This window comes from Aedes albopictus, chromosome 1 (genome assembly GCF_035046485.1).
Source record: "Aedes albopictus strain Foshan chromosome 1, AalbF5, whole genome shotgun sequence".
Lineage (NCBI taxonomy): Eukaryota > Metazoa > Arthropoda > Insecta > Diptera > Culicidae > Aedes > Aedes albopictus.
Genome location: NC_085136.1, coordinates 105,588,179 through 105,614,903, shown reverse-complemented (window position 1 = coordinate 105,614,903; position 26,725 = coordinate 105,588,179). Strand labels below are relative to the sequence as shown.

The 26,725-nt window shown below is 38.2% G+C and overlaps 1 protein-coding gene across 2 annotated transcripts in view; it reads left to right on the top strand.

The window, feature by feature from the left end:
* Positions 1-26,725, top strand: part of LOC109397657 (uncharacterized) — a 386,176-nt gene that overhangs the window by 123,481 nt on the left and 235,970 nt on the right. For both annotated transcript variants that reach the window (XM_062845147.1, XM_029880381.2), the window contains one exon: positions 17,973-18,379. In XM_062845147.1, the coding sequence (XP_062701131.1) occupies positions 17,973-18,379 (407 nt within the window). The remainder of the gene's footprint in view (positions 1-17,972; positions 18,380-26,725) is intronic.

The following is a 26,725-nucleotide window of genomic DNA, read 5'->3' as shown; positions in this document are numbered from 1 at the left end:
TGCGACATATCAATTACTTATTCAGTAACAAGATAAACGGTTAACCAACGAATAATCTCAGACGATATTTGGGAGAACCGGTAGTGTTTCAGAACTGGTGACAAGACGAGTAACGCGTCGGAAGTGGTAAAATATAGAAGGGAACTAAACCATAACGGCGTTTTTGATAATCTGATGAACGGTAAACAAGAAAATAGTCTCAGGCCACATCTAGAACTTGTAATAATATTTCGGAATCGGTTGCGGGTGTTCCATCGGAAGTGATTTAATAGAAGTGAACCAAAATCATGCATGCGATACATCAAATCCCGGCTTTTTCAAAAATTTGCCGAACGGTTAGCAAGAAAATAGCCTCAGATCACATTAATGTTCGGCTTTTAAGGTAACCCGATGAACAGTTGACAAAAACATAGTCTCAGACCATATTTGAGACAACCAGAATCGGTTCCAGGTGTCCCGCCGGAAGTGGTCAAACGTAAAATTTAACAAAACCCATGCAAGCTGCACATTAAATAGCGGAATTATAAAAGTGAACAAAATAAGTGTCAAAGCGATAAATCAAATTGTGGCTTTTTTGATATCATGTAAACGTTGGGTAAAAAATGGTCTAAGCGATCTCTTTAAATCACACCATTTCAAATTCCTGCGGTGTTAATGTATATTAGGATATATCATCGTTTTATGGAAAAAATATAATTTAATCGCATCAACACCTTATACAGTTTTTCAATCTTCACTCTCCTTATGCTTCTAAAATTACTGCTAACAATTTGGGTGCGGCTGGTTGAGCTCTCATTCTTCTCATTGCGATTGAAATTTGAATAGAAAATTTATATTTTCTGCATTTTTATCGTAGGAAGGTCTAATTTTACATGAATCGTGTTACCAATAAAAAATAGCCTAAAGTGTGCTGAAATAAACATTGGCGAAGATCACAAAGTGATCTGTGATTGTGAATAAAGTAAACCTTCTTCATGCATTAGCTGACCCTCACCCCGCTGGGTCATAATGACCCCAATACACGACTAAGGTTAAGGTGGTCAAGCAGTCAATTGAGAGGTCTGATATTTTTCTGCTCTGTTTTGCTGTTGAACATAACATCGGAATATCACCAATAATTTTTCAAAATCGATGATGGCCTTGTTAAAATTGTTGCTTTTCTATGTAAAGTGTTTTCAGGATACAGGAATATTTTGGCTAACGTCGACGAAACTTTCATGAGTACATATTCGACGAGAAACGCACTATCACCACTAGGTGGATTAATCTGGTTTTTTTTTCTAAATTTCTGATAACTAAAGTTATTAAAAAAACTGGTTGTTGTTGAATTCCATTTACTTTAAGATATTTTCTATGTTATTCTATGTTATTTCTGACTATATCTGTTTTTATACTAAAATCTTTATTTCCATATTCATCATAACCCTTAAAATTAATTGTAACCTATCAGAAGTTGAACTTTTTACTGGTTATTTATTGAGATATCAGCAATATGGCAACCATGACATGACACGTCAACTTTTTTGGCAGTTTCTTGCAAAGTTTTTTTTTTTATTTTTCCGACCATTTTTTTTTTTTTTGAATTTGTCCATATGGTAGTGTGTTAAATTAGCGTTAATTTCGTAATTGATTTTTTGTTGATTGTTTTGTTTTGTTGGTTTGTTTCGTTGATTGTTCATTAATTTTATCCTTACATTAATACTTTACCGTGCATTATGAATTTCTAAAATGTCTATGTTTTGCGTTTCAAATTTTAGAGCCCCCAATACTGGTACGCCACTTATGAAATGACTTCACTATTGCGCCTAATTAAGAATTATTCCGTGAAAACCTTTCCGCGCATTATTATTTTACTATTTATTCTGTAATTATCGCGGAAGGGACCTTCTTGCTGATATTAGTTTTAGGAGTCTTACAAGAGTTCTTCTTAATAGTTATTTATGTGACGAGTTGCAAAAAGTTGTTTTTTTCAGCACGAGTCGTACATTTATCCAACGAGGCTTGCCGAGTTGGATAAAAACGAGGAGTGCAGAAAAAATCGAGTTTTGCAACGAGTTCCATACAAAATTTTATGCAATGATTTTATTCATAATGCAACTCATTTGATTTGCATAATGTTCATAATGCAACTATTTTCCATTATGCAACTCATTTCAGTTGCATTATGAACCGCTATGAAAAAGTTGGTCATTATGATACTGAAATGAGGAGTATAAAATAGAAATTATAACACTGAATTGCATAAAATTGCTTAAACATTCTTCAGGATTATCTCCAGTGAATTTTTGGAATGCTTACAGGAAGAAGACTTTCGCAGGATTTCTCAGAATAATTTAACAAGAATTTCACTATACATTCATTTTAGTATTCCTTGCATTAAAATGCATCACCGAGAAATTTTTTAAAGAGTTCCTCCCGGAATTCAACGGAAAAAAAACTCCCGGAGTTTTCTAGAAAAAAAAAACATCTGAAAAAGATTCAATTTAAAACTGGTCGTCGGAATTTCTCATAAATTGCATCCGAAATTCCTCTTGGGATTTGTTAAGAGATTCTATAGGATTGCTACAACATAAGTTCATGTTTTTATTTCTTCAAACACTGCTGTACGAATTCCTCCAGAAATATTGCCAGATTTTTTTTCCGGGAGTTTTGTTTTAGGATTTCTCCGAAATTTCTTCTATTAATTTCTCAAGTCATTATTCTAGGTGAATTTTTTGTACGAAAATTCATAATTTCTCCCAGTTTTCTTTAGAAATTTATATTTTTTCCGGATTTTTTTTTTCAAAAATCATTGTCTGAATTTCTTCACAGGCCCCCTCAGGTACTTCTCAATTTATTAAGAGATTTTCTCGGGATTTGATTTTGAACTTCGTCTTGAAAATTCTCTAGAGATTCTTCTGAAAATTCCTTTAGACACTCCGGCAGGTATTGCTTTAAATGTCTTCCTTCAGAGAATTTTTTAGGTTTTTTATCCAGAAATGTTCTCAACAGTACGTGCAGAATATTTTTCCAGGTCTTCCAGGTATTATTTCAAAAATTCCTGCATAAGTTTATTTTTTTCTATTTATTCAGTAATTCTTCGAAGAATTCCTTCAGAATTGTTTCTACAGGATTTTCTACAAAAATTTCTCCTGGTAGCAGTTTAGGGATTTTGTGTGTGCAAAGCTCTTCAAAAATAGTACAAGATTTTTTTTGCGGATTTTCAAAGATATCTCCAGAAGTTCTTAGAGATTTATTGAGAAATCCTTCCAGATGTTTCTCTAGCATTTTTTATACTTAAAAATTTATATTTTTTTTTAGAGAAAAAGGAGGTATTTTAAAGTTTTTGTACAGATATTCTCTTAGGTAATATCTTAGCCATTTATCCAGGAATTACTCGCAGAATAACTTCAAAAATTTCTTCAGGAATGTTTGTCCAGGATCCCAAATATATTGCAAGAATTTGTTCTACGAGTTTTCAAATGTATCTTCAGGAGTTTCAAGGGATTGCTTAACAATTTTTTAAATAATATTTGTGAAATTTCTGGAGGAACTCCTGTAAATTCCCTGAAGAAATATCTAAACAAATTATGCTGGGATCTCCAAAGACAAACCACGAAAAGAATTTCTGAAGTAATCACTGCATGACTGGTAACAAATATATTTAAAACAATTTCTAGGAAAACTTCATGGAAGAAGTTTTTAAATCCCATGACGAAATTTCTGAAAAAATACCCTGAAATTCTGATGAAGTCTTTGGCGATAGGAAAATACCTCCTCAAAGGAATTTCTGAAAGAAACCCTGTGAAATTCCGTAATCAAGAAGGCGGACTATCTACTAAAGGGTCAGCCTGAAACTTTAATTCTATGAAAGTGTGAGTGCACTTCAGTGAAACTCCACAATCGAGTACAAGAATTTTTGGTAGTAAAGAAATCTTCAGTAGAATCCCTGTTGAAATATTAGGAACCAATATCCGAAGAAATTCCAGGGAAAATCTTGAAGAAATCACATGAGGAATTTCTCCCTGGAACTTCCTGGAGAAACTTTTCGGGAAATCTTTTGGGGAATTCCTTAAAACAATATTTCAAGAAAATTTCTGAACAAATTCTCTAATAAAATTTATGGAAGTTTTTCTAGTATTCCAGGAGAAATCTTGGAGAAATCTATGAACGAATTTCTAAAAAAAATATTCTAAATATCTGGAGAAACCAGTGAATCAAAATTCAACCATCGCGCAACAATAATGACAATGCCGCAACCTGTATTTGTTGCGACAATCCACCCAATGCGACATAAATTTGTCCCAACTTGAAAATAATAGGATAAACATCGCACACCACGAGTTTAGGGATTTTTAAGCCTTGCATAACGATTTTCGAACGGCTAATTCGAGTCGGTAAACACTGCAACTCTGCTGAAGATCTATCATCAAACAGCTTCGACTTTGGGTTAGTAATAATTGATTATTTACAAGTTGAAAAGTACGCAACAAATTAAGCTTCCGTTTTGTCTGCAACAAAAATTTTCGAGATCATGTCATTATCTGTTACCAGTAGGGATAAATGGTAATCGTCGCGCCTTCTTTGTTGCTTGTTTTGTGCCTCTTTTGTCTGACAATTCTCTTTACTGGGAGAAACCCATATAGACAAACATCGGCAAATATCTCTACAAATTTGTGGAAGACTTTCCTAAAGGAGTTGCAGAGGAATTTTCTAAAGGAAACCATTGATCGATATCAGAAACAATCCAGGCAAGGTTTTATAGAAAAAATCCTAAATCTTGTTTCTTTAAAACTTAGGAGGAAATTCTGAAGACATCTAAACATATCCTAAGGAAATCAATGAGAATCCAAAATATCCGATATTACAGGATATTTTACATATATTGTAGGGCTTTATTGAAATACGTCCAGTTTCGGCAAACAAGTCCTTTATTTTGACAACTTACAATATCCATATATCCATCATTGCTCACTATAACGTGAGGTCGTAAAGACTTGGAAATTGCCACATAGACATACTTATAATGTAAATTAGCACACACCAATATCATAAATGCGGTTTTGAGGGGTAAAAAATTAGAATGTTCACAGAGTGATTTTGTCAGAGTCAGTTTTGCTAAAACTTGCAAAGGTGTAGAACATCTAAAATCACTTAGTCATTTTTTGTATAATTGGCAGAGCGTCAGAAACAATTCGAATATCACAAAAGAGATACATCATACAAGTATGTGAGAGTATACCAATTATATTAGAGCGCCCAGCTCGTACTCAAGGGAGGAGCACAGAGAAACAGATGTAACACTTGAACAAATTGTATGCTGTGCATGGACAAGCCATCACAAGATGGTGGTAGTGAGCAAGCAACAAACAGGAGCAAAAAAGATGCCAGCGCCACGACTGGTCAATTGACCAACTACCGAATATTTAAATCGACCGGTTAAAAGGTAATCTATGGTAAGCGTGGAGAGTGTGACGTCCGTCTCTCTGTGGAAGGAGTTTTGGGGGCTAAACCCTTCATATTACCCAACATTCGTAGAATAGGTTCCCTTCCGCATTTTACTGAAAATATGAAAATCTCTTCTTTGCCGCCTTTTCTGTGCACGGGCCTGGAGGACGCAAACATATTGAAAAAATCACCGAGGCAGTTCTCTTATATCCAGTAGGGCGGAACCAATTCCTAAGTTTACTGAAAAGCCATTTTCTTGCGTGTATGGAAGCATAAAAATAAAAAATAAAATAAGCTTGTTATCAAGGATGTTTTCGATCACCTGGCACCCATTTGACTCATTTGTCTATAACTCAGTTCAGGAGCCCAATACTACAATGTGGTGTTCGGCAAACTTGTAGATTAGTGTTTTTCCTACAATTATTTACGGCGTAAAAGTGTTTGTACAACCTACTCATACTAAACGATCGGATTTTTCGATAGTTTAGTATGAGCAGGTGGTACTAGTGCTCTCACACCGTAAATATTAGGGTTAGGATATGGCGTCATTGGTGATAATTGTATGAAAAACATTAATCTACAAGTTTGCCGAATACCGCATTGTAATATTAGACTTCTGAACTGAGTTATAGACAAATGAGTCAAATAATTACCAGGTGATCGAAAACATCCTTGAGTTGTTATTAAAATAGTTATTTATGCAACAAGTTGCAAAATGATGATTTTTTCAGCACTAGTCGTACATTTATCCAACGAGGCTTGCCGAGCTGGATAAATACGACGAGTGCTGAAAAAATCGAGTTTTGCAACGAGTTGCATACAACTTTTTTTGTAATTACGAAAAATACACATTCAGTATGATCTTTTCTCGGTACACAAACATGCATCAGTAGGAACCACGTGCGACCATCCCTCGTCAGTGCAGTTTTTGTTTCGATCAGGTAGGCTATGATATGGTGTAGCCTATGAACGAGACCCCGTTGTCAAATAGTAGTGTGTGAGGTTTGTCAAAAGTTGGAAAAGTAGCTTCAGCAGCTGCCTTTTCACCCGATTTGCAGTTCGGTTAGGAATAAAAACCGTCCAAATTGGGATTCCAGCTGGTCAATCGATGTAATAGCAAGTAGCTGAATCTACGAAAGACACGGAAGTTTGTAAAAAGTGTGAGCTGACAAAGGTGCCGAAAAGTGCTACTTTTCAGCACGTTTAAGAGTGCCGAAAAGCAGCACTTTTCGGCACACTTGCATTAGTAGTGAAAAGTATGCCATTTCTGCATACTTCAGGCAATTGAAAAGTGAAACTTTTTACAACGTTATTACAAAAACTCCATTTTAAGCATGACATACATATTTTGATAATTTTTTTTTATCTGCCCCTTCGAAAGGGATGGCAACATAAGGCTGAATTTCAAAAGGCTGAATGCACAAAAGGCTGAATACGAAAGGCTGAAATTTAGAAAGTGTAACATAAGGCTGAAACTACAAAAGGCTGAAAATTGAAAAGGCTGAAAATACAAAATGCATATAAAGTTATTGCACTTCTTCCTTTTCTTGGAGTAACGCCCGAACTGAGATCAAGCCTGGCTTTGGCGTATCGTGTAACAGGCACAAAGATATTCAACGCCAAAGGGATTCACGATTTCAAAATTTTCATAATGAAAAGTTTTTGGTCTGAACGTGAATCGAACGCGTTACTCTCAGCATGGGCCTTAATTTCTATACTGAGCTTAGTGAAGAGACTAATGATGCATACCAACGAACGAATTCATATCGTTAATTTTTCCTTCTTTAAACATAAGCTATTCTTTCGAGTCATGCTGTTTTAGAGAGTGTTGTCGTTACAGCTACTAACAATATTATTAGATACTAGCTGTCCCGGCAAACGTCGTTCTGCCTGCCTACTGTGTTTTTTGACATGCAGCTCTGTAGAAAAATGCCCCGCGAAATGTAATTTTGAACTTTCTCGTTTTCGGTGCGTTCCTAGTCGATTCCCCAAATTATTTTTTCGTACGAACACGTCGGAGGTCTGCACGAATGAAACACTGAAAGAATGGTGTAGATCCATTGGCCCGTTCCCGAGCCTATTCGTGACATACAACACCAATCCATTTTTATTTATATAGATTCTCCCTTCTTTGAAATATATGCTATTCTTGTGCAAAATACTGACTGAGTATTGTAGGCCTTCAATAATCCATAGCATTATGACCAGTCATAAAACTTACCGATTCAGATCATAGTATTTCTCTGGGGATCTGGCTATCAGTCACAATAAGTTGCGTTGATTTTTATATAATCTTCGCCGACGTTTCGATCCCTTGTAGGATCTTTCTCAAGGCTCGATACTAAATCAACAATCTAAAAAAGGGATAACTTGTTGATTTAGTATCGAGCTTTGAGAAAGATCCTATAAGGGATCAAAACATCGGCGAAGATTATATAAAAATCAACGCAACTTGTTGTGACTGATAGCCAGATCCCCAGAGCAAATTCAAACATCCCAACTGAAGCATGTTCCCCCAAAATGGCTTAGTTTGGCGAACCATGAACTAGGGGAAGGTAGGACGGTCAATCGTCAAACTCAAGCAAAACCAATGCGAGTGCCACGGCTGGGTAATCCACGGCAGGCTTGTCCGTACTGAGCTGATGAAAATTCTGCTCTCAGGATTTACAAAATCAAGCACATTATAAATTAGAAATCCTTTTATCTTAACAAATAGAAGGATGTTGAAATATTCTTAATGTCATTTCGAACTGTCAAAAAAACCGCACCGCAGAGCCACACGGAGCGCACAAAGAGAATTTCACCGGGTGAAAACACTAGTGAATTTCACTTTGAACGGCTACGTGATACGTCTGTTTATCTATGTTGTTAGTGTTGAAATTAGTGGAATTAGTGTTTAGTGTTTAGTTCTCAAACGCACCGAAAACTATTCGAAACACTACAGTGCGAGAAATAAGTATAAAGACAGAGCCGTTTTCCATACAAAATAATCATGTTTAGGGATCAAAATCTCTTTTTCTAGCGATTTGATTGTTATGGAATTTTGTCTTCAACCTTAAAATAACTAGAATTTTGGCTAGAAATATAAATCATCATCCATGAAAACGTTTACATCGACTTTTCAGATTCAAATAAATATAAAGACACGTATTTCCATATAAAAATGTGTCTTTATATTTATTTTAATCTGAAAAGTCGATATAAACGTTTTCATGGATGATGATTTATATTTCTAGTTATTCTAGTTATTTTAAGGTTGCAGACAAAATTCCATTACAATCGAATCGCTAGAAAAAGAGATTTTGATCCCTAAACATGATTATTTTGTATGGAAAACGGCTCTACACTCTTTGGCGAGCGTTCGTTCGAGACAGTCGCAACTTTTCGTTCGTCCGGTTTGTCTCCAGTTCGGTGGCTATTTTCGTGCTAGTGTTTCCGAGTGATTAAGTTTATTAAGTAACTATCCCTAGTGGGACGCGTGCGGTTGGCTAGGCCACAATTTTTGCCGCAAAAGTTCGTTTAGTTTGAGTAAAGTTCACGTTTTCATTATAGGGTATCGGGATGCTTCGTTGGCATAGCCCCCTCGTTCGGCCTATCTCAATGTAAACCAAAAACTCAAACAAACACGCATAACTAAATATCGGAAAAGCTATGCGCCAAACAACTGTAACATTTCGTTTCAATTTTAGCACTTTCGAGCATTAAAATTGAACGAAAATGTCACTTTATTTAACTTTTGTAGACGCCATGATTCTTCGGCTTAGTGGGTAGTCTATACACATGATCATAAATGGCATGATTCTGGAACATTTCGAATTGACTTTTCAATAACTGAACATTTGATGCGACGATTAAAGACGCTTTTTTGAACTTGTGTATTTGTTTTCAACGAATAATAACTATTTTACAAATTGAATGTGGGCCGAATATTGAGGACATTTTTTTCACTATGTACCCAAATCTTGGCCCATCAGTAAAATGACGTCAAAAACAACGATAAAAGTACGTCAACAACATTTCTTGCGTAAGAACCAGAAAGAACGAACAGAAGGAAAGATTTTGTGTACGGTGACTGTAAAAATATAACACAATAATAGGGTTGCGTTGTTTTCGTTACTAGATTAAGAATGAATTTTAGTTAAAGTGATTTATTTGTAGTTTTTTGAAAATTTGGCTCCGAATTTGTAATTTGAAAGTAAAATTGGTGAATAAACAGAGATAATACTTCAGCAGAAATATTGAAAAAATGAGATATTAGTGGTTCTAGTGCATGGAAAGCAATAGGCCAACGTTGTATCCACTAATAGGCCAATTTTTGTACCATAGACCAACGTTGCATACCATCGCATCGAATCTTTTCAGCTTAATTAAGTAAATTCTTGAATATTTACATAAGTTTACTTCCAATTGGTGAAACATGCATTGCCTAGAGTGTGCAATAGGGTCAACATATTATTTCTAGTGCTATTAATTCATGAGTTATGGGCAAAATTGTCAGGGCGGCTTGCAAATTAGGCCAAGGAATGGTACACATACCCTATCACGTGGCGCACTGACCGATTATCGAGCACAGCAGTGCAGCACCCCCCGCATACCGCGCCGCTCGCGCGGCCGTGATCGGCTTCTTCCAGTGAGTACCCAATCTCATCGTCGTCGACAGCAGCAGCCCAACGAGAGAAGAGCAGAGAGCGTTCAACCGCCGCACACCGCTCGCCTCCTCCCAGTGCGGGCGATCCCATCGCTTGGACCTGTCGTCGTCGAGCCTGTGGCAAAACAGAGCACAAAGCTAAGTATTCAAAGTTACCCCTCGTTGTTCCCCCCTCTCCACTGACTCTTTGATTAGATTTAATTTGGTATATAAGCAGTTTTTTTTCTCTTTTTTTCCTCACTTTCCCTGTACAGTTAATTTTGTCCCTTGTTTTTTTTTTTGATTATTTCGTCCCCGTGATAAGTGTTAGTTTAAGATTTTTGAGTGCCCCGTGGTGGTAGTTAGCTGCCACAATGGGCGATGATGATGATGGCGGTGGTACATCGTACCGCATCAACGAAGCTTTGTTATTGGCATCGGATTGCTCGAGCCAACAAGGCGATTTAAATGCTAACCCCTTTGCCCCCCTTCACCCTGGTGCTTCTCCAATGGACACCAACAGTAAATCTGTTTCGACGTCCCCCCGTCTCAAGGCCTACCCTCCCGACTTTGGCGGGCCATATGTTGTTTTCTTCCGACCCAAAGGCAAACGTTTGAACACCGTTCAAATCAGCAAGGATCTGACTAAGCGGTATTCTTCCGTTGTCTCCATTGACATGGTCGGTACAGCTAAGCTTCGGGTGACAGTAGGCGACCGAAAACACGCTAAGGGGGCATCCATAAAGTACGTCACGCTCCTAGGGGGGAGGGGGGGTTTCGGAAAGTGTGACCAGCAATGTATTAAGTATACGAAAAACCCGTACGAAGGGGGGAGGGGGGGTCTAAAATTCCCAAATTTTGCGTGACGTACTAAATGGATGCCCCCTAATGAGATTGTGGCCTGCGAGTTGTTTACTCTTGAGTATTTTGTCTACCTTCCGAGCGCGTCGATTGAGATTTCGGGGAAGGTCGCCGACGCATCTTTGACCTGCGAAACGATCATGCAAGGCTGTGGTCGTTTCCATAACCCTTCTCTACCTCCTGTCCAGATACTGGATTGCCGGCAACTGCATTCGGTATCCCAGGAGGGCGAGAAGAAGGTTTACACACCATCTGAAGAATTTTCTGTGACCTTCTCCGGATCTGCATTACCAGATCTGCTGGTGATTGGCAAACTTCGGCTACCTGTGAGGCTGTATGTACCGAAGGTAATGAATTGCATCAATTGCAAGCAGCTGGGCCACACCGCCCAGTACTGCAGCAATAAACCTCGCTGTGCAACGTGCGGGGAGAGACATGTGGACGGTGCGTGTAAAACGCCGCCCAAGTGTGTTTATTGTGGTAGCGACCGTCCACACGATCTCAATGTTTGCCCGAAGTACATACAGCGAAAACAACATCAAAAACGATCGTTGCAGCAGCGTTCAAGGCGAAGCTACGCCGAAATGCTGAGAAAAGCTGCTCCGGTCGTTGAATCACGCAACATCTACTCGTCTTTGTCTCTCGATGATCAGGGCTCTGACTCTGAGGTCGGGGACGGGGTTCCCTTTGTTTTTAAGGGTGAAACGAGGAAACGGGTGAGGCTCCAGAGACCCACCAAAAAACCTCGGAATCTGCCTAGCAGTGACCCCCAACCCACCGTGACAAATTCTAAGAGTGTTAAAAAAGGTAACAAATGTTCACCTCCTGGATTCAAAATCCAAGATGAACGAGACTTTCCTTCGCTCCCGGGAACATCAAAAATCCCAGATGTCCCAATTTTTTCGACTTCTCAGCCAGAGGGACAGCATTCGCAGAACCAGGAACAACCTCTTGGTGCTCCGATGTTTACGCTTTCTGGCATCGTAGACATCGTCCTTAACTTCTTTAATGCTTCTGACTCAGTGAAGAGCATTGTCAAAGCACTTCTTCCTTGTGTGTCTCCTCTTTTGAAGCAGTTGGCTTCTAAAATGCCCCTCCTTGCGACATTCGTATCTTTCGATGGCTAATTTAACCACCGAGGTCGAAGATATGATTTCTCTGCTACACTGGAACTGTCGTAGTATCGTACCAAAATTAGACTCTTTCAAATTTTTAATTAACAATTTACAATGCGATGTTTTTGCGCTATCCGAAACATGGCTGACACCCGATGTAACCTTACCTTTTTCCGATTTCAACATTATCCGTCTTGATCGGTCCGACTCGTACGGAGGGGTGCTTTTAGGGATCAAAAAGCAGCACTCATTTTACAGAGTCGATTTTCAACCGATGACAGGCATCGAAGCCGTCGCATGTGAGGTGACAATCCGAGGTAAAACCCTCAGTGTTGCCTCCATATATCTTCCACCGAGAACTGCGATATCTCGCAGGGATCTCGCCCACATCTGCTCAGTTATGCCTGAGCCACGGCTGCTCATGGGAGATTTCAACTCCCATGGTACAGGCTGGGGGGAACTGTACGATGACAGCCGTTCAACTTTGATATATGACCTCTGCGACGACTTCAACATGACAATTCTGAACACCGGAGAAGTTACGCGAGTGGCACCTCCAGCTAAAGATGGCAGTCCTAGAGACAGCCGATTAGACCTCTCAATCTGTTCGAGCTCACTATCGCTGGAGTGTACATGGAAGGTTATCCAGGATCCCCATGGTAGTGATCACCTTCCGATCGTTGTTTCTATTTCCAATGGTTCACGTCAACCTCCATCTATCGACATTTCCTACGACCTCACGAAACACATTGACTGGGGAAAATACGCGGAAGCAATTATCGACGGTGAGCAATCGGTAGAAATTCTTCCACCGCGGGAAGAGTATCAGTTTCTATCAGAACTGATCATCAGTAGCGCGCTGCAGGCACAACGTCGGCCAGTTCCAGGTCCTTCGGCTCGCAGGAAACCCCCCAATCCGTGGTGGGATAGCGAGTGTACAGAAATCTATCGCGAGAAATCCGCTGTGTTCAAAGAGTTTCGGAAACGCGGTTCGGTTGAAAACTTCAAGCGGTACGTTTCCCTTGAAAGCAAGTTCAAGAACTTGATCAAGGCGAAGAAAAGCGGTTACTGGCGTCGGTTCGTCGAGGGTTTATCGCGCGAGACATCAATGAGAACTCTTTGGAACGTCGGGAGAAGAATGCGTAACGCGTCGTCGGTAAACGAGGATCGAGAAAGCTCTCCTCGGTGGATTCTCAAGTTCGCAAAAAAAGTTTGTCCAGATTCCGTACCCGTGGAGCGAATAATTCGGGATGTTTCCGAGGATAGGGACGACATGGATAGGCCGTTTTCGATGGTTGAATTCTCACTTGCTCTCCTTTCATGTAACAATTCCGCTCCAGGAATGGATCGAATTAAGTTCAACTTGCTTAAAAACCTCCCCGACGTCGCTAAGAGGCGCTTGTTGAACTTGTTCAATCAGTTCCTGGATAACAACATCATTCCGGATGATTGGAGGCAAGTGAGAGTGATAGCTATTCGAAAACCCGGGAAACCCGCGTCGGATCATAATTCGTACCGTCCAATCGCGATGCTGTCTTGTCTACGGAAGTTGTTAGAGAAGATGATTCTCTTTCGACTGGACAAATGGGTTGAATCGAATGGCATGTTGTCTGATACACAATTTGGTTTCCGCAGAGGCAAAGGAACGAACGACTGTCTTGCGTTGCTTACTTCAGAAATTCAGCTTGCCTTTGCTCAAAAGCAGCAAATGGGCTCAGTATTTTTGGATATTAAGGGAGCTTTTGATTCAGTTTGTGTCGATGTTCTCTCCGACAAACTACACGGAAGTGGCCTTTCACCAATTTTGAACAACTTTTTGTATAATTTGCTGTTTGAGAAGCAAATGAGTTTTACTCATGGCGACTTGACAGTTTCACGAATTAGCTACATGGGTCTCCCCCAGGGTTCATGTCTAAGCCCCCTTCTTTACAACTTTTATTTTAGAGACATAGATGATTGTCTCATGGAAAATTGCACGTTAAGACAGCTTGCGGATGACTGTGTTGTCTCTGTAACGGGATCAATAGCAGTCGATCTGCAAGGACCACTACAGGATACTTTGGACAATTTGTCTACTTGGGCTCTCAAGCTGGGTATCGAATTCTCTCCGGAGAAAACTGAGATGGTTGTCTTTTCTAAAAAACACAAACCGGCAAAGTTTCCGCTCCATCTGATGGGTAAGACAATCACTCATAGCATGTCTTCTCAATATCTCGGCGTCTGGTTCGACTCCAAATGCACCTGGGGGAAGCACATTGTGTATCTGATACAGAAATGCCAAAAGCGAATCAACTTTATGCGAACTATTACCGGAACATGGTGGGGAGCACATCCGGAAGATTTGATCAGGCTGAACCAAACAACCATTCTGTCGGTTTTAGAATACGGTAGCTTCTGTTTTCAATCCGCGGCGAAAACACACTTGCTGAAGCTTCAACGGGTTCAGTACCGTTGTCTTCGGATCGCGTTAGGTTGCATGAACTCAACTCACACTATGAGTTTAGAGGTACTCGCTGGTGTACAGCCTCTGACAGACCGCTTTGCGGAGTTATCGTTCCGGTTCCTCATCCGATGCGAGGTTGTGAATCCATTGGTCATAGAAAATTTCGAAAAGCTGCTCGAACAGAACCCTCAAACTCGTTTTATGAGTGTGTACTACTGGTACATGACGCTGGAGGTAAGCCCATCTCCGGTTAACACCAATCGTGACAACTTCTCAAACTTCGACAGTTGCTCTGTAGATCTTGATCTGTCCATGAAGGATGAGATCACCGGAATACCAGAATCTTTTCGTTCCGTGTGTATTCCACAAATTTTTGCAAGTAAGTTCGGGCATGTTAGCGGGGACAGACAGTTCTTCACAGACGGTTCGAAAACCGATTATTCGAGTGGTTTCGGTGTCTACAACGAATTTCATAGCGCCACCTACATGCTTCAAAAGCCATGTTCGGTATACATTGCTGAGCTAGCGGCTATATACTACACCTTAGAGTACATTCGCACTCTCCCACCTGAGCACTACTTCATTTTTACCGACAGTCTAAGCTCTCTGGAGGCTGTTCGGTCAATGAAACCGATGAAGCACTCAGCGTACTTCCTGAATGGAATACGCCAAGTCTTGAGTGCTTTGTCCAAACGCTCATACATCATCACCATAGCTTGGGTCCCTTCACATTGCTCAATTCCGGGCAATGAGAAAGCGGACTCTCTGGCTAAGGTGGGCGCTAGTGGAGGCGATATTTACGAGCGTCAAATCGCCTTCGACGAATTTTTTGCATTGGCCCGTCAGGAGACCTTGATCAGCTGGCAACACAAATGGAGAGATGGAGAGATGGGTAGATGGTTGCACTCCATCATTCCACAGGTGTCGAAGAAGCCATGGTTCAAAGGGTTGGATTTGAGCCGCGATTTCATTCGTGTAATGTGTCGGCTGATGTCCAACCACTATTTGTTGAATGCACATACCTTCCGTATTGGGCTCTCAGAAAGCAATCTCTGTGTCTGTGGCGAGGCTTACCAGGATATCGAACATGTCGTGTGGGGATGCAATGAGTATCGTGAGGTCAGATCTGAGCTGCGTGAAATTCTCCGGGTCCGAAGAAAACAACAGAAACCCGTTAGAGAAGTGTTGGCAGGACTTGATTTGGAATACATGAATCTGATTTACCAGTTTTTGAAACGTGTTGATGTCAGAGTTTGATATAGTACGTTCCTGGTTTTCGTTGTCCGCCTTTTGGTTTTGTTGTTCGCCCCTGTCTGTCGTCACCCCCCTTCCGTTTGTCCTCCTCTTGTCGTTTTCTACCGATAAAGTCCTTTCTTTTTGGTTCCGTTACAGATATGGACAATTTGTCCCATCAATGTTTTAGTATAAGTTAGCAAATAATTTAGTTTTAAATCCCTCCTTCCCAATTTTATTTTTTTTTTCCAATCCTTAACCTCGAAACAGCCGCGAGTACTTCGGCTTCCCAAACTAACATAGTTTTAAGGCAGTAATAAATTGTAAAATGTAAAATCATTGTAAAAAAAGCAAAAGATTTCGGCTCAGTTATGCCCATGTGGCGCCCGAGCCTGCCAAATAAATGAATAAGTAAAAAAAAAAAACGGCTCTGTCTTTATACTTATTTCTCGCACTGTATTTCAGCCTTATGTAATTTCAGCCTTTTGATGCATTCAGCGTTTTGTTATTTCAGCCTTTTGTACGTAACCCCTTCGAAATGAAAAATCCTGCTACAAAATCATTGCTACTATCCCCATGGAATTAAAAAAAAAGTGTACTTACCAAGCTGTTTCCGACTTATGCCAAAGTTTTTAAACTTCATTTTTAAATCACTCTTTTTTTTTACTTTTTGTTGAATTGTGCAAAATATCAATGAGTTTTTTTTAACGTACTCTGTTAAGCCTAGCCTAGATGCATTTCCTTTTTTTTTTTGATTTTTTATCGAATAACGAATGTTTTCAAAATCTGTTTCCACATACACATTTAGAGAAAGGATCGAGGTATCTTCTGTTTTTTTTTTCTGATGGAAAATGTTTCTCATTTTTTCAAAAACCTACTATTTTTACATAAAATTTCGAAAAAAAAGTTTCTGGAAAACTGGTAAAAATTTTACACCAGTAAAAAAATCAGGAAACACCCTAATCCTTCCTCTTAATGTGTATTAAAACCAATATAAAAAGTATAGCTCCATTTTTAATAAAAAAAAGTCAAAAACTAAAAGCAAAATAAAAAAAAAACAAATATTTCTTCAGATTTTGACAAACTTAAAAAAAAAAATTCAAATATCTTCGTAATTTCTAAAAATTGTTCGTCTTATTTATTTTTGTTGAATTTGCTTTCAAATCGCGTAGAATGCTTACATGCTTTTTTCAATTTATTTTTATGGATTATAAAATCTTCAATATCTGCATTGTATTTTTAATTTTTTTTTCTTTGCTAATGCACTTACTTTTCTGAAAATATTTTTTTTCCCCGTAGTGATTTTTTTTATGTTTTATTTATTCTATCTACTTCAAGTTTCTTTTAATTTATGTTCAAGTGCATACGTGAACATTCAAATTTCTCTATTTTGAATCGGCACGCAGCCCGCATGTTAAACGAGACACTGAATGTCAAATTGGACCGACATTCTGCCCAGCACGACCAGTCAGTCAGTCCCGCATCTGACAAGCACAAACCGATGCTGTCACCGGCGGTTACGGCATCATTCTCATCATCATCACCATCGACGCCGATTCGATTCACCTGACCCTGACGTGTTCCCTACACCCAGTGCTGCAGCAGCGGTAGGTAACCGGATATTGCGTCCGATGGATACCGCACGCGAAAGCCCTAACCGCAGCACGTTCGCTCCCTACGACGACGGATTTGATATTGGAAACGGGACGACGACAACGTAGGTTTATGAAAACCGCCACGGACGAACCGGCTGACTAATCCCGTCCCGGCGCCTCTGGTATCATCCAGCAACCAGCGAGTAACGCTCCGAGGTCAGCCGTTCTCGTTCCGTCAATATCAAATATCAAATATTGGGCGGAGTCGGAGCTGGAATCGTCGTTGTCGCCGATGGTGACGACGAAGGTTGAGGTTTTGCCTAAGGTTTTGCAATTATTGACTGGATGTGGGTTGCATACATTCAGGGAATAGTATTTGAAGTTTATGCGTTTTACTAGATACAAATGAGACGAGAAGAGACAACTTTGAGTTGTCAAGTAAACATGGACTTTTATTAAGAATGTATTATTTAAAATGTTCAATTCAAGTATGTTTGAAGCAGAAATGGGCAATCATGGAATTTAGTTAAGATTGTTTTAACAAGGTGTTCAAGGTGTTCATCCATCCTGTGTGACTCAATTACCACCCATTCTATTCGCAATCGCCCAATTGATAACATTTGCTAATGTTTCCTTTTTCAATTTCCGTTTTTTTTTTTTTCATTTTTCAGATTCCCGAATCATTTGCCGCGTCAACAATCACGCCGGCGTTAGCGATGATTGCCAGCACCGGTCGTTAGCGATTACCGGGAATCAAAACGTCATCGTCGCCGGTGAGCGTGACAATTCATCGTCGTGCCGTGTTCACAACAGAAACGCAACAGCTCGGAGAAGTGCAAGTGATGGTAGTGATGGCGGTGGTGGTTCTAGTAGAGCGAAGAAAAGTGCTTTAGGTGGGTTTGCTAGTAGTTGCTATAAATCTAATTGCAAGAGTGGTAAAGTGCACGGAAGTGGTAAAAAAGACGAAGAAGAACGGGAAGGGTTGCAAGGATCGAGTGTGACAGGAGTGTCGTCGTCATCTTCTTCGGCATCGTCCGGTTCGTCGTTTTTTGCTGGGACTGTTGCTGCAACGGATCAGGTGAGTGTGTTTAGATATAGAAAGCCCAATGCATGGAGTTACCCAAGGTATTTACATATCCTAAGGTAGTCTTAGATGTCAAAACTGGCTGAGCGGCCATTATTTTTTCACCGTGACAAATTCTGAAAAAAATCCCCCGCCTCCTCAAATTCCTTTGAAATTTCGCTTCCTCTGCTTTTCTCCACAAATTAAACGTCATGCTCAACCTTACAATATATAAGAACCTTAGAGTTACCCACCATACGTAAAATCTAGATACCAAAGAATTTGACATTATGTACATGATGCATTTAAACCCGCCTGTACACAGTTATAGGGTAGTGGAGGTATTTTGGACCGGGCAGGTATTTTGGCCCACCTAGGGAGTTTTATGATATTTATCACATATTACCTACTAAATCTTGGTAAATTTTTATTGGAACACAAAAAGTATTCAACAATGTGATGACATTTATTTTGGATGTCAGTTAAATATGCTGTTCAGAATCAAAAATAGAAGAAGTGTTTTCACTTCCAATGAAACGCACGGAAAAGCACCAAAAACAAAGAAGGTGACAAATTTCTAGTCGGCTTCGAAGAAGTATTAAATTTTAGAAATAAATATTTATTTCATGTGAATGTAGTTAGGACCTTGTAAGAACTCAAAATAAACTGTTCTTAACCTCGGTGCAGCGATAATATTTACTCAAATGGAGGTTTCAGGTATGGCCAAAATATGTTCAATATAATCAGATGTGGACATATTTTGGACCACCTGTCAGATCCATCTCTCCAGTTCCTTCTAAAGGGAGAAAACATTCATGCCAATGTAAAAACAGATAAATAGAATTAGTTGGGACCTCCCGTGATCTGGGTTGTTATACGTTTGTTTTGCAATTAGATTGTTGTGGGTTCGATTCAAGTTAAAAACTTCGATTCGATTTGTGTCCTAACAACTTTTCGACAAGTTGAAATTTTTAGGTGGTCAGTCGTCCAGTTTAGAAAAGTTGTCCTTCTCGGCAATCAGTTGATGACTGAGACAATGTGTTATCTAATGTATATTTGACAATTTACGTATCATTCAAATTACTTTATTTTATGGCCTTTCCACTCATTACAATATGTGTGTAACGCCTTTATATTTAGCAAAATCACTAGACTTTCACACTTCTATGAAGTGTTACGTAATTTGTGCATGGTGACTGACGTCAAGCAATAGTTAATAAATACACATTTTTTATGAAACATCATACTACAATGCGTAAAAACAAAATTTCATCTTTTTTTACCGTTACGTAATTTTTAAACGTTCCCTGCCTCAAAAAATGAATAGAAAAGATGTAAACTTCACGTAGTTTTAACTATGTTTAAATTTTTGCTGAGGTGGCTTTCGTTTCATCAATCAATTGAAGTTTAATTTGGTGGGCCAAAATAAAATCAGGTGGCCCAAAATAGAAGCCCGAGATCTTTCAGGAGTTTTGATATTTCTTGTATTTACTACAACAATTTTGAGTTTTGTTTGGCCTTTTTCGTCAGAAAACATGTTGCTCTACGTAATGCCTTCTGAAATTATCCATATTTTGAAGTGGGAACTTTCTTTTTTCGCTAAATTGTTCATCCACTTCCTAAAGGGGTCCAAAATACCTCCCTTACCCTAGAACCCAAGAGATTGCTTTATGAAAGAGATCAAAATCAACAAAAAAACTCAAATCAAAATATTTTACGTTCGTGTTTATGATGACTCCCAGAACCTTATCAAAACTAGACTTCAAACTGTTGCCTGGGAAGACAATTTCTTAGCATTTTTAAATACTTTAAATTCTCTGAGCATCAATACGTCTTTTTTCAGATTTTGGAAGTCGTTCAAATTTTTGGTTGTACATTTAAATTTGTTAATATTTTAGACTTTCATTATAAAGTTTTTACCTTTCTTGAACGGCGAAGTGTACTGAAAGGCTTTATGTGGGCTGTATTTTCGACTGGGTGTCACCTAGGATCTAAAATTGTAATGGCTCGGCAGTCTTATCAGAGAATTAAGCGAACTACAATGTTCTCGCTCCGACGTTTCGCTCCAGGTTTGGGACCTTCTCTCTTGTCCTAATGCTTTTAGTCTGTCGTGTTGTCCTTTTCGTTCAAACATTTGTGGAATCCTATTTTGGGTTATAATCTTAATTTCAAATTGTCTGTGTCTTTAAATCGTTTACTCACTGTTGTATGTGTAGCAAAACAGCCAACGGTATTGCACAGGGGGTGGCCAAATTGTTTGGGATAGGCAACTTTTTTTCTCACACAAAAAATGTCAACATATTGTAACTTTTCATAGAGTGCTTCAAAAAAATCTCAAATTCTGACTGTTTGTCAACCTATTATATATGCATCATTGGTAAAAATTTGGGCTCGATTGATTAATCTTTCGCAAAGTTAGAACCGTTCCGGTAAAATACTATTATTTAGACGACTAATTTTTGAACTATCATATATCGGAAACCAGTGAACCGAATTGAATGAATTTTGAACGTACATACATTAACAATATATTAATGCTTCATAAACGATTAAGGATTCGAACAAAGTCTTCTAAAATGGGTATAGTTATATCTAACTAGCAGACAACTGTAATATTTGTGGCATTTGGTCATCAGAATAATGTACAGACTGAGAACATTCCCATTTGATGGTTGAAACTAAACTGATATTTATTGAGGTTCGTAATTACATTGGTTCCTGCTGGAGGTATCTGGATGTCATTCTTAAGTATTTGTGTAGTCGATCGATGGTGATCAATATGAGTTCGAAAGAGAGAGAATATTCTTAAAGAGAGAACATATGGAGAAAGCGGGTTCAAGGCTAGGGCCCTTGGTGATAACTTTACAATTGTACTTTGTGAATGTGCAATATGAGAATGGTGCGAAACTGTTGGTGGTCATCGTTCTGCTTATGCGTGCATTGCATTTGTCGCCTAAGCAGATCGATTGTATGGGAACCTATTGACTGTTGCAATATGGTGCCACTGGTGTGGTCCTTGAAAGAAATATAGTTGCTATGCGGGACTTGATGACATGTGCGCTGCACATGTCACACAACAAATTGTTCAATTCAAAGGGGCAAAATCAAAACCAATTCAAGTTACATCAGGAGTTCCTCAAGGATCTCATTTAGGCCCTTTACTATTCATTTTGTACGTTAACGACATTTGCTTTATCCTTAAACATGTAAAAGTCCTCATATATGCCGATGACATGAAACTCTACTTAGAAATATTAAACGATGAAGATGTGAACATTTTCCAAAATGAAATTAATATATTTTATGATTGGTGCATCAAGAGTCTACTACAACTAAATGTAAAAAATGCAACTCTATAGAGTTAAGCAGAAAACGTAGTACATCCAATAGGACATTTTTTCTAGGAAATCAATCTGTGGAAAGATGTACAGGAATAAGAGATTTGGGAGTGTTTTTCGATTCCAAACTAACATTCATAGACCACTATAATACAATTATCAATAGAGCAAACAATATCTTGGGTTTTATTAAATGGTTTAGTTATAATTTTTATGATCCATATACTATAAAAACGTTATATATCGCCTATGTGCGTTCAATTTTAGAATACTGTAGTATAGTTTGGTCACCGTTTTCAGTAACACATGAAACACGCATAGAATCAATTCAAAAACAGTTTTTACTTTTTGCACTCCGCAAACTAGGCTGGACAAGGTTGCCTCTCCCATCCTATGAAGCACGATGTATGCTCATTAATATTCAAACACTTAAGCAACGCCGAGAATTTGCAGTGTTATCGTTTGTTAATGATATGGTTTCGCAGCGTATTGACTCGATGGAACTTTTATCAAAATTAAACTTTTATGCTTCTTCTAGACCACTACGGAAACGTAGCATTTTTTCCACCAACCATCATCATAATGATTACGCAAAATTTGGGCCTTTAAACCAAATTATGTCTATATACAATAAACATTGCCAAACCATAGATTTTACAATGATAAAAACAAAACTGAAAAAACAATTTATGTTAAATCGTAATATAAATTAGTTGAAGTAAAAACAATATATAATAAGCTTAGGTTTAAAATGTAACGAAACGGTCTACTTATGATTGACGTCAATAACTATAACAATAAATAAATAATTAAATAAATATTTAAAATATAGGTATTTTTTGAACGTTGAAAAAAGTTATCATGGATAGACATTTTTTGGATTTTTCTCGAAAAAATGTATTTTTTTTACATCAATGTCAATAAATTTTAGTGTTGATATCCAAAGATTTTCCACTACTGTTCTCAAGATATCTCTAATCAGATATATTAGAGCCTATTAAGATTAAAGGAAGAACACATTTAGTAATTTTTGTGTGGTATTGTGAATTTGACTTATTTTCCTCTGTATGGGTAAAAAATTCAATCCTGCATAACTTAATTCGTCGTGAGAAAATATTAAATTTTATAACGTCGTATTAAGTATTAATATATTGTTGATAAACGTTGGAAATTTCATTCCATTCGGTTCACTTGTCTCCGAGATATGACAGTTCAAAAATTAGATGTCGAAATAATAGTACCTTTTGTATTTTCGACCATTTATCCTCGTTATTTTTTAATTTCAACATTTTGACCTTTAGACCACTTTTATTTTCGACCTTTTGTCCTAGTCGATTTTTCGACTTTTTGACCCTTCGACCTTTTGTCCATTCGACCTTTTGACCGTCAACCTTATGACCTCCGACCTTTTTGTCAAAGATTTGCTTTTATTATATTGCATTTTCAGGCATCCTCAGTGTGTGAGTAGGGTTACCTAAGGTAATACGCACCCCCGGGGTAAAACGCCCTCGCGCTGTTTCACTATATAAGTGAAGTTCCGTCAGATGCAAGCAAACTAGATGTAAAATTAAGCCGAACAAGCCCAAGAATGACAATAATATTCGAATGAAAAGCGTGGAAAACGAAGATTTTCCACATTTGGAAAAAAATGTCTAATTTGAGGTGCACGCAATTTAGCGATTGCGTGCCAATTGTATAGAATTCACTTCCATCCACCTCCTACACCTTCCATTTGTTGCCGTAAATAGTAAGATGGAGTCGCTTGGTACTTCATTAGAATTCAAAGCGGGAAATACCAGAGGTCGTATTGCCCCACCTCAAGGTGCGTTTTGCCCCCAACAATTTTTCAGCACCCAAAACGTAACACATTTTTGAATTGTTAATTTGATTAGGTAAAATTGATATTACGTGGACCAAAGGTTGTCGTCTCTTAGCTAAATAAGTAAACTAACTTTCAATACGCAAGACATGCATAAAATCATCTTAATCTTAGTTATTGGGCCTCGTTTGCTTAGGGGGTGCATATTACCCCACCTTCTCCTATTGATGATCTTCTTTAGGACGACAATAGGGCACTGCATTGCTTTGATTTTGTATGGGATTTTGACGTTTCTTGGCCTTGTTGTTTACACAATTTCTGTAAGAGTGATAGAGAAGGAGAGAATTTCATGCAGTGCCCTATAGCGCCTGCTACGTCAGATTACAGGTTAATGTGGGGATTGGGAGGGAAGTGATGATTGCAGTCGCTTATTGCCAACAGACCGTGAAGTTTACAGCATCTGCACAAGCTAATGCGGATGTTGGAGTGTTGCTGTGAAGTGTTATTTCTGGCATTTGGGTTGACGCATTGGTGCGTAGATGCCAGGCGTAAAGCGAAAAATTGTGTGTGATGTGATGTGAAGCGACACAGTTCGCTTGTTTGCAAACTTATAGGCAGTGTTGCGAATACTCACATGCAAGAGTGATACTCACTTGCTACTATCTCAATCCAGAAGTATGCTATCTAAAAATGGCTTTTAGATTGTAGTTCAATCTAAAAGTTTGCCGAATGAAGTAAAGGTCGCAGACGTATACCAAAGTTGTGAGTGAGCTGTGAGTACGAGGTGAGTAAAATTCGTGTAATTTATACTCACATTGTGCTTACAGCTCTCTCACGATTTTGGTATGCGTCTGCGACCTTTACTTTATTAGGCAAACTTTTAGATTAAACTACAATCTAAAATCCCTTCAAATATCATTTTTTGATAGCATGCTTCTGGACTGAGATAGAAGCAAGTGAGTATAACTTTTCGCAAGTGAGTATTCGCAACACTGCTTATAGGTGTTATATGTTAGATTCACACTGTGCTGTGAAAGATGGAAAGCAGAGAAACGGCTTTTTTCATTCCGTTTTTAGTTGTAGCGATGGCTATGAACATTCGTTTTATACATGAGATGTATATGCAGAGAAGATACACTGAGGATACTGTTCGCCTGTTTTTCATAGCTGACATCTTATGAATCAGTTTTTTTTTATTTTTTTTTTCATCATTTCATAGTTCTCGTATGCTTTTCATACATTGAAAAGCGAAATCCATAAGACTTGTCGTATGAAAAATCTTATAAGGAGCATCGTATGAAAATCATAAGATGTGTTATGAAACGCTATTGCTAGAAAACAACAAAACCTTTAACTGGCTTCTAACCACTTCAATTTCCGAAGCGTCGATGGGCGAATGAGTAAAGCACGCACTCACCAACCTTGACGTTCCTAGTTCGATTCCAGGTTGCGATTTTTTTTAATTTGTACAAAATATTTCATGAAAATATATATGATAGTCATAACACATAAGTTTTTATACGTTTTCGGTATGGTTTTCATACGTGAGTGTTATGAAATTTATACAGTAACAGTATGACAATAATAGTTGGCGCTTTGAATCCAAAATCATAGTTCGTAACTATGATTTTCGCAAGAAATTCTTGTGGCAAAACATCATAGTTGGTTCGTATGATTTTCGGAGTTTCAGTATTCTCAGTGTAGAATAGGGAAAATAAGTAGAAAGATACAAAGTAATTTACCTTTGTGAGTTTTCGAATTCTGTGTGTCCTCACCCGAACAAAAAAAAACTATCTGATATAGTGAACTCTTTCAGAGATTTCTTCAAATAAAATTCCGTCAAGGCGCCATTCACCGTGTGCCTTCGAATATTTTTTCATTATTTCCATATTATGATTGAATGATATGACAATTTCCCTTCAATTTCACCAATAAAATGTTGTATTGGTGAAATTGAAGGGAAATTGTCATATCATTCAATCATAATATGGAAATAATGAAAAAATATTCGAAGGCACACGGTGAATGGCGCTTTGACGGTACATGTTTTAGGGATTCCTTCAGAAATTTGTCCCAGGATTTCTACAGAAATATATTTAAGGTTATGCTCACAAATTCCTCCTGTAATTCCCTAAAAAATCTAACAAAGATTCATTTGGATATATTCTAAGGGATTTCTTTAATTTCTATCAGGGATTATTTCAGATATTTCGCTTTTCTCCGAAATGTCCCTAAAGTTAATTTTGGATTGTTTCAGAAGTTATTGCACGAATTTCTTTAGAAATAATTTTCTGATTCCTTCCAAAATTCTTGTAGAGATTCCTACAGAAACTTATCGAAGGAATTATTTTTAAAACAATGTGTTTAATGTTTTCGAAGATTCATCCAAAACTTCTCAAGATATTTATGGGATTCTTTAAGAAATTCTGTCAAGAATGTTTTTGGAGATTTGTAGAAGAACTATTGGAAAACATTCTTCTTCTATTTCTTGAGGATTTTTTTTCAGAAATTTTGTAAAATTTCGAACTTATGTAGCGAATCTTGAAGAAATTTTTTTTGAACTCTCTTAGGGAATCTCAGGTGGAATTTTGGAAAGAACATATGACAAAACCCGTGGACCAGTTTCAAGATTAATCTAATGAGAGTTTTCTTGAGAGTTTTCTGAAAAAGTCCTAAGGAAATTTTCTAGCAGAACACTCTAAGCAGAGCACTCTAGATTGGTTTCGTATCGATCGTGTTGATTTTCTTCCCAATTCATAAAATACCAGTACCTACTTTATCTATTTTCTTACTTTTTAGTTGATTGTCGTAACTTTTTCTATTCATAAACACAGTCACCATGAATACGAATCCAACCGTGCAAGAGTCATGCTGATCGGTTAATCCATTCGTGAGTTTTGTTGCCTTAAAGGGACTCCCAACTCATTTTTATATGTATAGAAGTGCATCTATAAAGGAGTGTTTCAAGGGGTTCTAAGGTGCACTTCAGGGGGTTTCTGAAGCCTATGTTGGTTCCCCTATTAAAGGCGTCCAAAGGGCCTTCAGTGGCATTTCAAATTGATTATGATGACTTCAAGGACGTTTCAATGGCGTTTCGAGGCATTTCAGGTCAGGGTCGTATCAGGGGGTTTGAAAAATACCCATAAATCAAAAGGCATTCCAGGGGCGTTTCAAAAGATGTTGTGATGGGGTCTCTGAAAATCC